General features: G+C 39.0%; 1 protein-coding gene across 4 annotated transcripts; it reads left to right on the top strand.

Moving 5' to 3' along the window:
• The first annotated feature begins 404 nt into the window (after nucleotides 1-404).
• On the top strand, nucleotides 405-14867 carry PTGR2 (prostaglandin reductase 2). Of its 4 annotated transcripts, XR_010440408.1 has the most exons (11): nucleotides 405-480; nucleotides 5431-5499; nucleotides 6676-6794; nucleotides 7829-8020; nucleotides 8940-9110; nucleotides 10064-10273; nucleotides 10686-10807; nucleotides 12025-12112; nucleotides 12208-12232; nucleotides 12828-12867; nucleotides 14041-14867. XR_010440408.1 is itself a non-coding variant. In XM_064713847.1 (10 exons), exons 2-10 carry the CDS (start codon nucleotides 5463-5465, stop codon nucleotides 14103-14105), a joined length of 1044 nt encoding a protein of 347 aa, XP_064569917.1. In that variant the 5' UTR covers nucleotides 405-480; nucleotides 5431-5462; the 3' UTR covers nucleotides 14106-14867. The 4 variants fall into 4 exon arrangements, 3 of the variants coding, with proteins under 3 accessions (XP_064569917.1, XP_064569918.1, XP_064569919.1); XM_064713847.1 differs by lacking the exon at nucleotides 12208-12232; XM_064713848.1 differs by lacking the exons at nucleotides 405-480; nucleotides 12208-12232 and adding an exon at nucleotides 505-640.
• Nucleotides 14868-15035: the final 168 nt, after the last annotated feature.

The following is a 15035-nucleotide window of genomic DNA, read 5'->3' on the forward strand; positions in this document are numbered from 1 at the left end:
CCTGGAAGGAGATTGTAGTTGCATGAGGATTGGTCTCTTCTCCCAGGCAGCTAGAAACAGGACAAGAGGAGATGGCCTCAAGCTATGCCAGAGGAGGTTCAGTTTGGACATTATGAAGAATTTCTTTACTGAATGGTTTATTAAACATTAACTGGAATCTGGCTGCCTGGGGAAAGGGTGGACTTACATTCCCTGAAGGCGTTCAATAAGCCGTATGTGGCACTTAGTGTCCTGTCTAGTAGACAGGGTGTTCAATGAAAGGTTGGTCTCTATGCTCTTGGAGGCCTTTTCCAACCTTAATGATTCTGTGTGATTGTGCGATTCGGAGGACATCCTACCACAGCGCCTCACACCGCCATAGCCGGGCCGGGCCATCGCCGCTTTAAGGCTGGGCCTCCCCGGCGTTTCCCTGTTTAAGGTCGGCGCGCGTGCGCGCGGGGCCGGGCCGGGCGGTCTCTGGGGCGCTCGGGTCGGCTCAAGGTGAGCGGGGGCTGCGGGCGCTGAGGGCGTGCAGCGGTGCCGGGGGCGAGCCGCAGTTCGGCCTGGGGGGCGGGTGCTTGGTAGAGCTCGTACTCCCCTTCCCAGGAGCCGTATCCTCAGACATTGGCACCTTCTCGCTGCGGGGCAGGTGGGAGCACAGGTGCGGAAGAGGTTGGGAGAGGCTGCTAGCATTGCCCGATCCCTGGAACGCGAGCTGGAATTGGCCTGTACTGAGCCCCCTGATCACAGCGCGTCCCGGGGCGGTGGAGGCGTTCCTGGGGAGCGGAGCCCCCCGCAGCCCCGGACCAGCCTGTAGGACTGAGCCGCCTTATAGGACTGAGCTCCCTGTGCTGCCTCGCTGGGTTCTCTCCTGGGCTGCTCTGTCTGCGGCTTCCGAATCTGGTGATGACCCGTCTGCAGGGCTCTCTCCAGGGCTCTTCCACCTCTGGCAGCGCTGCTTTCTGCCTTGGTCTTTGGGCGTACCTGACAGCCTGGGTAGTCACTAGGCTCTCTGAGGGGCTCTCACGTGGGAGCCTGCAAACTGCATTGTCGCTTTCTCAAAAAACCCATCGGGTGATGCTCCTGCCGCCATGGGAGCAATCTGCATTCCTTACGTGAAATCTTGCCAAGAAGGAATAGGCCTTTTGTATATAGACCATATACAGATATGGTATTTTAAACAGTTTTCAGCAACTCTAACACAGTGCAACTACTTTGTGGGAAAAAAAAAAAAAAGTTCAAGATGTGGTACCTAAAAGCTTTTAGGGTTTTTTTTTTTGCACCTGAATCTGAAAAAGTAAAGTTTATACAGTCCTATTGTATATCTATATCTATATGGAGATATTAATGAGTATGCTTACTGGAACTTTTGATTTGTAGGTCAGTGAAATCTGATAAAAAGCTGAAAGATATTAGGCTTCTTGGGGATATATAAAAAAAGAGATGCCTGGATCAAGATCCTAATACTATTGTCTTTCTTTCTCATCTGCTTCTTGGAGGAAAGATTGGAGCCTGCCCTCAACACTTATACTGTGTCAGAAAAACCACATGAAGAAAACACTATGAGAGAGACTTCTCATCAGAAAATTCAATGATGAAACATATAACATTAGGAAATCTAAGTTTATTGGTTCAATTCATAAAAGTACTTAGCTTTTTATGGCATGTATTTTTCTCCATTCATGACAGTTGGTATTGATTCTGGCTTACCATTAATTAGCATTCATCAAATGTAGGACTCCTTAGTGGAGCTGGTGGAAACTTTGATACTTAATCCATTATATTTACTTTTCCATTTCCATTTACCTCACCTTGCCAGCTACAGTTGTCTCTTCTTGTTTTTTAGCCAGTCATTCCCACCTCAGTTTGCTTGGTTCTCTCATTCATTGTTCCCACTTGATTCACTTCTCTCTCCCCATTCTGTTTTGCCCTTCTCTGTTTCACTGGCCATTAAGTTGTTGTTCTTGTCATGTTCCTCTGTTCTTACTGATTCCTAGTCCCAGCTCTTCCCCTCTTTTCTTCCTGCATGTTCCTCATTCAGAGTCATTCTTGAAATTTCTTTCCTTGAGTTTCCTTTGAGGATCCTTGCTCCAGCCATTTTGACATCACAGTTTCAGAGGACTTCCAGATCGTTTTCTCTGTTTAGATGCCTGCCGCCTTCCTCCTTGTTGCCTGGGCCTGATACAGGACTACCTGTTCTTCCTTTTGCATTCTCACTGAACTGCATCTGGCATGGGCTGTAATAACTTGGAAGCAGGTGACTTGTTTTGGCAAAGAGTATAGGCAGTCACAGAAACAAGAAGTTCTGGGAACCAAGCCCAGGGCAAACAAACTGGAGCATTTTAGCACTGAGGAATTTATTTAACTTTTTGAAAGGAGTTGTCATGTGTCTCTGAAACAGTGGGGAAAGAAAGGCAAGGGGAGAAGTAAAACTGGGCTGAAACATGCTTGAGACTCCCCTGAAGATGCTGCTGTTGCACTGGTTAATGCTCCTGATCTACTCATAGGGTGGATCAGGTGATTGGCATAGCACAATGATGTTAAAACTTCGAATTTTTACTCTATTTGATTTAAGGAGTTAAACCAACTCAGATTGATTTTTTTCTGGACAAGCTAAAAAATAATGATTGTGTTGTCTTTTCAAAAAATAGTCAAAAACATCGTGCACACTGGCACTATGTGTGTGTTGAAAAGAGTTGTGTATATGATACAAATCGCCTTTATTTCAGTTTTTATAGAAAATCTGTTCTCTTTTTCCAAAAGTTTCCTTCGCTGTACAGTGCTAAAAGATGGTGCCTCTACTTATTTTCTTTAGCCACCTCTGTATGGTTTTCAGTGTGAGGAAAGTTTGATTCTTATTGTGTTATGGTGTTACTGTGACCATTTGCTTGTGTAATGGTGCTGCTGACTTCCACTGTAGGTGCAGTCCTGTTTAGAAGTGAATGTCCTTCTGCAGTGTTGTGTGCTGTGGCAGCTGTCACAGAATTGGAGACAATTCAGTTGCCAGTTTCACTTTTTGTCCACCCACTCGTAGTATCTGGAAGATCTTCAAATTGAATCAGTACACAGGCTCCTCAAACAAAAGCTGTGAAAACAAATTGGGAAATAAACAGTGTTTTTGTTCCTTCAAAATGTCAGGCATTCAGAGAAGTAGTCTAAACTTACATTGGATAATTTTTCTACTCTCATCTAACTATGCTGCTCTGTATTGCTTTGTCTTCCTTTTAGTATGTTAATATCTTGGATTTTTTTTTCTTTATATAACTGGGTTTTCCCCCCTCTGTATAATCATAGAAAGCAGATATTTCAGGACTATGTTAGTCACAATAAAAATTATCTTCATTCTCTCTTGTTCAGATTGGGTTTTGTGTTTGCATAATACACATATTTAGTTTTAGGCTAACAAAAATGGAGTTTTGACAGTGGACTGCTCTGTAAGGCGTGAGCTGTACAGCAATTCTGCCTGCTCTGTGTGGTTTAAAAACAGAGGCTCAAACCCTCAGCCATGGGTGTGGATACTATATATCGAGGAGTGATGTGCCCAGATTTCATGTCAGATGCTGTTGGCTTATATTCACTGCAGTCTTAACTCATTATTTGTGCACAGAGCAGTTTGATCAGTGGTTATAAACTTCAGCTGAGTTGCAAATGTGTGCAAATCATTTACTAGAGTGGGCTTGTCCTTTTAAACTGCACTGGGCACATCTGACAGTTTATGAAATGCTCCTTGTATTAGCAGAAATTCTCACATGCTAAATCAGTTGCTCTGGGAATAATAGTTGTGCTACTTGAATGTAATTTTTTGGGCAGATGTTATCAGGAAGAATTTGGAGTTTTTTTCTGAAAAATATTCTGTGAAATAAATACAGAGATGGGCCCACGATCACACAGGAAGTCTATAGCTGAACCTACCAAACTTTCTCTTAATCCATCCTTCCTGTTAGAGTTTTACATTATTCGTGTTCTAGAGATTATATCAGCTGTGTGGGTATAAAGATGGATTTCTCTTTCACTTTTCAGTTGTTAAGTCCTTAATTTTCAATGCTCATTTTTGTTTATAAACGGTAAGTAGTAATTTCATCAAGGTGTGGAGGTTTTTCCTTTTGTTGTAGAGTATATTGTTTTACACTGTTTTGTCCAAAGAACTCTGCAGGTCGCTTGTTTTTCAACATTTTGTGATGCTGTGAAGACACATTTGAGATTCATTCCTTGTAGCATCCTTAGGTGTTGAAATACTAGAAAGAAGTTCACATTTTAGTAACTTTTCCCAAATAAGTAGCTTTTCAAGTGCAAACACAATAAAATGTTAAAGCTTGATCTGTTTCTTTAACAAGATACTTGTGTTTTGAGTCAGCTGTGTGTTTTAGAGGGGAGGGATGGCCAGGGAGATGCACTTTTTCTCCTAATAACTTTTTAATTGTTTTGTATCATTCCAGACTGTAGTTCTTGATGGTTTGTGAGTGCTGTTATGTGAGCACTGTAGCAGTACAGACAGAAGGTTCTGTATTTTGCAGTGTTCAAAGAACAAAGATGTCGGATAAGTGGTGATGATGTACTCTTTCTAGGCTCATCTTTTAGATTTACTCCAATTTGCTGTTCTTGTCAGCAAAGTAAACATTATGACAAAGATGTTGGCTATCATGTTTCATTCTTTAATGTCCTTTGTTCGTATGGAGGTTGGTTATTTATGGCTCTTGGCTGAAAATAGTAGTCACATTTTTATTTTGTATTAGATCTGAAAGCATGTGAGATCATGTTTTTTCTCCTGTTAAATCAGGGTAATTTCCTCTTCATAACTTTGGGTCTTACAGGTGCAAAATCACAGATTTGCAATCATCTTCTAAAACTGCTGAAATTCAGGGACAAATCTTTCTGTAGAACAGATTGAGTGATGATCTCATTCTTTCTCACCTTGGAGCACTGCTAATAGAAAGAATTGCCTTTTCTTACAAAACATCTTACACAACAATATCTTTTTATCATGTACCTGCAGACTGCTATGCTGCTGTGCCTCCTGCCTTTTATTGAGAGGCGCCTGACTTTGTGTGCAAAGGTGCCTCTGTGTCTGATCGGTGGGAACAGAGGGCTGTTCTCACTCAGCACAGGAAAGCTAATCAGACACCTCTCCTTCTGCCTGGTAGGGGCTGGTGATGGCCCTACAAGGAACATGGTGCATTACAGTTTTCCTTCTTTCCAATAGTTGCTACTGTGACATTGTATAAATCAGAGCTTTAATAAGATAAACAGGGAAACTCCTTATTCACATGTTTGTTTATGTTATGCTTGAGGTTGGTTTATATGATTCTTTATATCTTCCTTGGGCGTGGATCCTGAAGTTGGGGAGGTCTGTATTTCATCCCCAGTTTCCAAATTACTGAGTACTTGGCCTCATATTCTTTTTTTAAAAAAAAATATATATTTCAGGCCTTCAAACAACATTTTCTTTTGTAGAAATCCAGTGTGAAATTGCTGCAAAAACAGAGATGATTATACAAAGAGTAGTGCTGAATTCACGGCCTGGTATGTATTTCTCGCCACTACGAAAGCAATGTGTTTGTTCTGATTGCCTAATGCTCCAGAATGGTGAGGGTAGAAACAGACACTAATTTGAGATATTGACATTTATATATCTTAATACTGTATGCAGCAATAAAGTTTATTTAAAGTGCATTTATTTATATATAAATGTATTGATTTCCATTAATATAAATACATATATTTTAAATAAATTTGCATTTATTAATAAATGTAAATTGTGTTAGTATAGATACATTTCTACTGAAAATGTAACATATATTCAAACGGCATTTGTTTTGTCTGTAGATTTCTAAACTGCTGTGTGAGGAAAAAAGGGTTAACATGTAATATATGAGGAAACTCTAAGTGTGGAGGCTGAAAGTGAAGAAAGATTAGGGCACATGACTTTTTAGTTCTCACATTTATTCTTTTTGCATTGTAAGAGGTGTCTAAAATATTTGGTTAACATTAATTTTTATTTCCTTGTAGTAAATATTGAATCTTTTGCTCCTCTCATGTTTCAAAGGATTTGGTGTTTAAGTTTACACTGCTGAGGTTTTGTTTACTCTCTTGTTTACACATTTGCCTTGTTATGGATCAGCACAGTATTTTGAGTAGTGAGTTCATAAATCTGGTGTAGAAAACATTAAGTTTTGGAGGGAGTATTGTATGCTGCTTAATGCTAAAATAGTTTTAAGTGTTGAGAACTATTGTGTGACCTGCAATTAAGTCTTTCAAATGGTGCAGCAGGAGGCTGCTCTAGCTGTGCAGTCACTCTGACCTGAAACAGGCAAGGCTGTCTGGCTGTCTCAGCGCTGGTGGTTCCAGTTGTCTGATTGACCTGCTGCATGTGGTACCAACCTGAGGATAAAGCCTCCAGTTCTGGGTCCTTGCCACAATTTTATGGATGTTTCTGGGAAGCTTTAATGTAAGGAAGACTCTGTGAAGGCATGCCCTTGCAGAATGTGCATGTGTAGTGGCTTCAGTCTGTATTCCCTCAGTCTCACTTGAGTCAGAAGAGGCAGAAGGGTGAGAGTAGTTGGTTCTAGTTTTACACCTGAGTAAATATTCAACCTAATTTATCCTAAAAAGGGCTACCTTAAAAAAAGGCCTTCCTCTGTTGGTTAAGGAAAGTTCTACATTGATTGATTTATTTGTTAAATTCTAATATAACTCTAGGTAAGAATGGAGTGCCAGTGGCTGAAAACTTCCGACTGGAGCAAAGTACAATAGCAGACACAGTCCAAGCGGGACAAGTGCGTGTTAAAACTCTCTATCTCTCAGTGGACCCCTACATGGTAGGTGATGGACTCAGAGCTAAGCCAGAAATTGTTCTTTTAAGTACCTTCAACTCTTTACCTGTCATGAGGTTTAACACCAAAGTTACCAATTACAGAACAAATATATATCTAGTGTAACATAGTAATTGTATTCATTCTGATGGAGTTATATTGGGAAGGAATTTGGCATTAATATGTTTGGGATATATATATATAGGAATATGACTTCATTGGACCAGGAAGAGACTGTAAGCCATTACAGATTTGTTTGTATCCCTTTTTTTCTGAACTTAGCCTTTTTTATATTCTTTTTTTTCCAGTCATGCAAATTTACAGAAATTGGTGTCTCATGTGGTTGAGAGAATTGTGGGTTGAAATGGAAGTGAAGGTAGAAGAAGAACCAGACAGATACAGTCTGTAAAAGTCTGCTATAAAGAGAATTCTGATGATTTATTCCCTCTATAGATGGTAATAGTAGAAAAAAAACCAGTCTAGATTTCAAGAAAGTACATTTAGCTTGAGAATTAAGAAAAAGTTTAAGAATCTTGAAATATTGGCTGTAGCTACATGGGAGACTGGAAAGAAAATGTGTCCCATTTCAAGATGTTTCATTAAACAGATCTCCGTCGGGGTGGTCTACATGTATTTGACTGCTCTTCAGTGCACAGGCATAGACTAAATGACTTGTGGGCATTCTTTTTCAGTCCTGCATTTCTAGGATTCCTTCTGTTCAGGAATGGCATTTGTAGGGTTCTCATCAGACCCAAGCCAGTCATTGTCAGTTGTGCTGGTGCTTTTGAGCCACCATCTGTAGAATGTGTTGGCTTTGGTAACACTGATGGAGGTCAGGATGGTCCATCCTCCTTTTGTAGTGAGCAAACAAGGGGAAAGAGGGATCTAAGAAAAGATTATGAATACTTGGGGCTTATTGAGAGATTTTTGAGTAGCCCTTTGTGTTTGAAGTTCAGAACCCATCTTTGTCCCCCACCCAGCCTGAACTGGTAGACCAGCTGTGTTCCACCAGAGCCTTTCATTAGAGCCTTGTCTTTCAGCGCTGCCGAATGAATGAGGACACGGGCTCAGATTACCTGCGGCCCTGGCAGCTGTCTGAAGTTGCTGACGGTGGGGGCATCGGGGTGGTGGAGGAGAGCCAGCACCATCACCTTGCTAAAGGAGACTTTGTAACCTCCTTCACTTGGCCCTGGCAGACAGCAGCAATTCTTGATGGAGACTCGCTGCAAAAGGTAATAGAAATGCAAAGCCCAGGTTGTGTGTGACTTGTTTTTTCCTAAATCCTTTTTTCCACCCCAAACTTCTATTTTTTTCCCCTAAATAGCTGCTAATGACGCTATCTTTTTTGTGCAAAAGAAACATACTTATTGAAGCAATCAGTTCTCAAAAGGCAGATCAACTCATAGGTGCCAAGATTTATATATTTTTTTTTAATAACAATTTTGCTGGTTAATACATTAACCTTAATATATTAAGGCCAGTATTATTTTAATTGTTGTTTTAAAAAAATAATCCCTGAAGCTACTCCAATAAATAATTCTCTTAATGATTTTAATTCTAATAGAACTTCTTCATGAGAGTGTAACTAACACATGAAAGACTTAGGTATATTTAATCTATTTTTCTGACTTATGTTAGTAAAAGCTTTTACCTCAGGTTTTACATTCACATAAGAAAGCGTATTCAGTATTAATTTGGAAGTGAAGAGGTTTCAGTGTGTTAGGGATATTGTGTTGATTGTTCTCTCATAACAGAAAATTACTGTAGTTTGAGAATTTATACTTTCCAATAAACTCCTTCCTCTAGGACCCTCTGTTACTGATCTGCAAACATCATATTTGATAAAATGGTGCATTTTTATCCTTTTATGCTAGCATGGGGATAGTTCACCATTGTTGGAAACTTCATATCTCCCAACTGTTTTTTAACACTTCCATAATTTAAGTTTTTATGAGTTACTTTGCTTAAAAACTTTTTCTAAAACCACAGAGACATAACATTTTTGTACAGACTTGTTTAGAGATAGCTCATCCCTACCAGTTTTACCTTGCCTGGTAAATATCCTGAATTCGTTTTCTACCCTCAGGCAATCTTAAGAGCAGAACCTCACCTTACAAACAAATGACCTCCTACCTACTTTCTGTTCCCTAGCTGGAGCCACAGCTTGTAAATGGACGCCTTTCCTACTTTCTGGGTGCCGCAGGCATCACGGGACTGACGGCGCTGTTGGGAATCAGGGAGAAGGGACATGTGGCCGCGGGGGCAAATCAGACCATGGTGGTGAGCGGGGCGGCCGGGGCCTGCGGCTCTTTGGCCGGCCAGGTGGGTGCAGGCTTAGGGCATGCAAACCAAGTTTGCTCTTCTGAAACATGCTGCTTATTAAATATACAGATAAAATCTTCGTAAACGTGAGCAGATATCATCCTGTGGGAACGGCCAGTTTCACACATTTGGCACACGCTCTCAGTGTGAAAATCAAGTTTCATGAAATAGGGAGAGGAGAACACAGATGGTGGTGATTACTTGTTGCTAGCACAAGTAAAATAGATAGTGTATATATACATGTATTTATTATACATTTATATGGTAGCCTGCCATCCCAACACTGTATTGACTTGGGACTTCCATTTTTTTTCTCTATTAGAAAATAGTAATGTGGTAAACCCTTTGTGCTGTGTTCCATGACATCCTTTGTGTTTTGAGATTTACAGTCCTTTTATCCTCCTCTGCTTTGCAGAACCTGTTTGTGGTGTGTATGTGCTTATCTACAAATATCTCTCTAGATATATATTTATACACAAACAAAATTGATATTAAGCAAACTTTAGACCTACTAATAAAGAGAAGCTATGAAGAAACAGTGCATGAGCAAATCTATGAAGGTTGTATTTAAATCAATTATTGTCTAATTTTTTTCCTTTTATTAGTTATGTTATGGTACTCGGCAGATGGTCATTTTCTACTATATTTGGTTCTCCAGTACTGGCAGTCATTGTTGATTCCACAAACATAGTCTGCACTCAGTGGGTTTGAAAAGATGGTAAATTTTGATTGTGCCCTGTGTGTAGTTGTGAGGAGGGAATGCAAAGAAGTGGTTGTGTCACATGAGATGGGAGTGTTTGCTGCCTGGGGTTTAGTGGGATGGGAATAACTGTAACACCCCTTAGGACCCCCTTTCTTCCACTGGTACATTTATGCAGATGGATGATCTAATTTGTGTTTGGGGTTTTTGGTTGGTTTGTTTGTTTTGGTTTTTTTTAACTGTGTGCCTGCAGATTGGCCGTCTGGAGGGCTGCTCTAGAGTCGTGGGGATTGCTGGCACAGATGAAAAGTGCTCCATTTTGGTCCAAGAAATGGGGTTTGATGCTGCTATCAATTACAAGAAGGGGGATGTGGCAAAACAGCTACGTGAACTCTGCCCAGGTGGTGTGGATGTTTACTTTGACAATGTTGGTGGTGACATCAGTGATACAGTTATAAGTCAGGTGATTATTCCAGCTGTCAGGTTTATTCTAGTCATTCTCCAGTGTCTGCATGCCCAGCTTTCAATGAACTCATACTGGACTCCAGCCTGTAATACAGCACAGCTTTCCACTTCAGTAATTGACTTCAGGTGCTGATTCTGGGGGCCCACAGCAAGATAATAATTTCCTATATTCCTTCTATTTTGTGCCTTTTTAAATTACACTAGCCTGAATAGCAGTTATTTACCCACTATTACCTTGCATTTTTACCTATTTTAATGTTGTTATAGATTCTGTGGGACTGCATGCAACTCTCCCACTCTTACAGGAAATGTGGCTAATGAAAATTTTGCAATAACATCTATTGCATCTGAAAAATTTAGTTTCTGAGACTGAGGAATGCCATTTTTCTCACTTTATGCTGTCCCAACAGATGAATCAGAACAGTCATATCATCCTGTGTGGACAGATTTCTCAGTATAACAAAGATGTCCCTTATCCCCCTCCACTGCCTCCTGACACAGAAAAAATACAGAAAGAAAGGAACATCACAAGGTACAGTTCTCCTCCAGAACTTGTGACCAGGTTCCAGGTAGATGGTTCATATGGTGTTTGGACAGTAGTCTGTAATCTGCAGTAGCTACTTGTAATTGGAACAGAATGTTGCCGTGCCTAAAAAGGAAAATATAATCATGGTATCATTAGATCTTTTCTCTTACATTTGTCTTTATCAGCATAAAAAATGGGAAAGGATGTTTTTATATAGAATCATAGATATAATTTTTTTACATTTTGTTTGAGGTTGCTTGATTCAGTCCTTTAATCCCTGACAATTCTTTAGGACAAGGGAAGGTGTTGCCATAGTTCTGTTCTCAGAAGTTTTGCAAAGTGCCTTCTCTCAAAATGTTGTAGTTCAGGCATAAGGATGCAGCTGATGCAGTGATTTTACTGAAGTTACATTTTTAGTATTTGGGGGTTTATTAGATAATGGAACTGTAGGTGTGACAGATATATATGGGTAGAACATTTTTATTATGTTCTGACTATGGGAATTGCTGAATTTACTCGTAGGGTTCAGATGGAGCTAAGGCAGAGATTAGGAGGAGAGTCTTGGATTTTTTCAGTCATTGCATTGCAGGACATTTGGGAGACTTGATTTCTGTGCAAATCAATTCATCTCTCCTAATTAAAATCTTTCCTTGTCCCTGTTACAGTTGTCTGCCCTTGTAAAACAATGGATAAAATTAGTAAAATACACCATGCATAGTAGAGTGCAGTGGAAAATTTAGTCAGTAGGTCCCTACAAGTAATTATCATTTTTGATGATAATTTCCATTTCTCAATTGCTATGGAAAGCCATGACAGCAGGATATGCAAAATTGTGGGGAACCTGAAAGTTAAGTTAGTCTCACCATCTGGTTGCAGGTTCACTAATTATTCTCCCTACCACTGAAAAAAAGAAAAAGAAAATGTAAAAAAGAATAGTAATTTGCTCACATTTTATGGATATTTACTTGTTCTGGTGATACTACTTTACTACTTGATTTTTATTACTCTTCTATCTGATACTTGAAGAAATCTTCCTAAGACTGATGTTACTGTCAAGCTCCCACTGCAGGAAGTTGTCACAACAAACTAGTAAGGCCCTGAGCTACATTTCTTTATAATTTGTGCTCATAACCCTTCAGTTTCATCAAGGCTGTTTTTTGAAAAGATTTGCAAGGACATTGATCAAAGCTTCTTAAACTAAAGCTCATTCTTTTCTTTCACAGGGAAAGATTCTTGGTGTTGAACTACATGGACAAACAAGAAGCTAGTGTATTACAACTCTGCCAGTGGATCCAAGAGGGTAAACTGAAGGTGAGAACTTCTAGGTTTAGTCTATGGCCTTTGATACTATCTCCTACTACCACAGGACTAATTTCTTTGTCTCTGGCTCTCTTACTGTGCCTCAGGATTGAACAGACCTTTAAAAAATGTGTAAGTATAATTGAAAGCTTATTAGGTAGCACTGTTTTTTAAAAGGTACTTGCTGAGAATGGTCTGACTGTAGTATGACTGACTTCTCTGATTACATGCTGCTCATGTCTGTTCTTTATTTCAGCATGGGGTGGAAGTGCTTTTTTACTTAAAGATTCAGACTTCCAAAAATATTTTTAAAAAGTACTTTCAAATACTTGCTAAGTTAAGTGTCCTGAAAGCTTTTGAGGATCTTGTTGGAAATTTTACTTCAAGCTTTATAATCACCATTTATTACTTTGTAATGAGCATATGCTTAACTGTGCCTTCCCTGTGAGATCTGTCTGAATTAGTTTTTGGTTCTTCAAGTGATCAGTAATTTTCCAGGAAAAATAGCAAGACATTAAATTTTGGTAGGGGCAGGGATCTGATTGAAGAATTAACCCACCTGCAAATTTATCAGAAAATATTCACGCCTCTCTTGATGAAAGAATCTGGTCCAAACAGAGCCCTGTCCACTGTAGTGAGAGAAGTCTTTAGATTTGGGTGGTTTCTATGGCAGTTTCTTGGCATGTTTCTAAGAAATGTGAAATGCTCCTCTTGTTTGCCTTGACAGGTCAGAGAGACTGTGGTAGAAGGCATAGCAAGCATGGGTGGTAAGATATTTACATCATTTTTGAAGAATAATGACCTGATTATATACAATGACAGAGGTTAACTTTGTTCCATTTGTCAGTTTAGATTTTTGTATTTTATTAGAAACATTATTTTTGTTACAATAATTTTTCACTTATTATTAAAATGTTCTGTAAGAGAATTATTGTATATTTAAAAATAATGTAATATAAATTTAGATTTTATTGTTGTTTTAGTACTGAGGAGAATTTATTCTTAGACTGCTATCTTAGCAGCTGGTGATAATCATCCTAATCTTAGAGGTTTCAAGTGCTGCCCCTTTCTTTGAACTTGTGTATAAGGAAATGGTTTTTTAAATCCTTGAATTTATACTTTAAAAACACAATATCTAACAGAAGTTATTATATTTGCTAACAAAAAAAAATTAAAAGTATACAGAAGAAAGGGCAAAGCATCTTACTAAAGAAAGTAAAAATTAATTTCTTTTAATAGAACAAAATGTTCTGTAGTCTGTTCAAAGTATCTGTAACAAAGGAAATACAAAAGTGAAGGGAGTCTGGTAATATGAACGTTGTGATGTGTATTAAAAATGTGTCCCCTTCAAGGAAGAGGGAAGAGTGTGATTAGTCCCTTTAGCCATTAGTCCCACAAGATTGAAAACTAGTAGAATTAAGTAATAACTAAATCTCCTAGATTTCAATTTATTCTAGTCATTGCTAATTCCTCCTAACTGGTATACATATGTATTTTGAAGTAACTTGGTCAAATATATCAGTCATATATCATACTTTCATACTTTGTTTACTCAGAGATAGATTCTTTTGTACCAGCTTCTCCCACTACTGTACAATATTTATAAACATTTTCTTTCATAAATGTTGGTGACCCACAGCATTTGTGAGCTGTCCAATCATGTCTTATGTAGCATCAAACTGTTGCTTACAAATAATTATTTTTAAATTGTTACACAAAGCTGCCCTTAGCAGTTTATTACAGGCTAGCTTTTTTTTTTTTTTTCATCTCCTTCATAATTTAATACATAATTAAGGATAAATATGATTCGGTCCTAAGTGGTATGTCACCTTTTTTGGGAGCTGCTTAATACATTTGCTTCTACCATTTTTGGTTTCTTTTTTGGAAGCTACTTGGCTTGTTTTGCTTGGCATAAACTTACTTCATTATTTCTCTTGAAGCTGCTTTCCAGTCCATGATGAACGGAGGCAATATTGGAAAACAGATCGTCTCAATTTCGAAGTGAAAGTCATTGGTTCGAGAAAAATAATTGCATTCGGTCTCTAACAGTGGGCAAGTTTTTACTTATACTAATTTCCATTTCTTAAATAAACCATTAAGTTGTTCTGTATGTACTGAAAGCAGAGATTTTGGGATGCTAATAAATGAAATTGAACTGGAAACAGGAATGCAATAATTGATACTCAAATTGAGTTATAAGTTCTTGACGTGATTTTGACAGTTGCCACCCACAGTTGCAAATATTTAATGGGTGTGGTTTAAAAGAACATTCTGTGTTGTCCCAAGCATAGGCTTATCACCTGGTTGGTGTGTGACAGCACTTGACACACCAAGGTGAGGAATTCCTATTTCCTTATTGTATTCTGTACAAACTAGGAAATTGGGGGGGCAACTCACCAAAGTCTGGCTCATCACCTGTGGAGAGCCTTGTGGACAGTTGGTTAGCTGAGAGGTCACGTCGACATAATGCCGCTGGTTAAGCTTGAAGGGGACAAGTATAGGAGTCAGTAGTCAGTGTCCAATAACAGGCAAGGACATCGTGCCCTTGGTGCAACAGCAGGATAGGGGAGAACATCTTTGGCAGAAATATGAAGAAAAGTTTCAATAAAATATCCCCAAGAATGCAGAAGTAGGCGTAGCTGGCTGATAAGTACCTAATCAATAGTAGATTATAATAGAGCTCGCCTTTGCAATATGTATGAGCCTCATTAACCCCGACATAAAGATGTGTACCTATCAATAAAGTTTGAGATTTGCTGATCACTCATATTGCATGCTGCATTTCTCCCGCCGATCCCAACAACCACCATCAAAACTTTACACTCTTTGCACATTTTAGCAAACAAAGCCATCAGCATTCATTGGTTACAATTGATATAGCTTTTTCATTAATTAGTACTCAGACCCTTATTTGCCAGTTCTGTCTCTTGCTTCT

Source organism: Zonotrichia leucophrys, chromosome 5 (genome assembly GCF_028769735.1).
Source record: "Zonotrichia leucophrys gambelii isolate GWCS_2022_RI chromosome 5, RI_Zleu_2.0, whole genome shotgun sequence".
NCBI classification, from domain to species: domain Eukaryota; kingdom Metazoa; phylum Chordata; class Aves; order Passeriformes; family Passerellidae; genus Zonotrichia; species Zonotrichia leucophrys.

Excerpts from the sequence above, each read along its gene's own strand:
- PTGR2 (XM_064713847.1), top strand. The coding sequence starts at position 5,463 with ATGATTATACAAAGAGTAGTGCTGAATTCACGGCCTG. Across the intron at positions 10,274-10,685 it reads GTGATACAGTTATAAGTCAG|ATGAATCAGAACAGTCATAT; the intron begins GTGATTATTCCA and ends CTGTCCCAACAG. Across the intron at positions 10,808-12,024 it reads AAAGAAAGGAACATCACAAG|GGAAAGATTCTTGGTGTTGA; the intron begins GTACAGTTCTCC and ends TTTCTTTCACAG.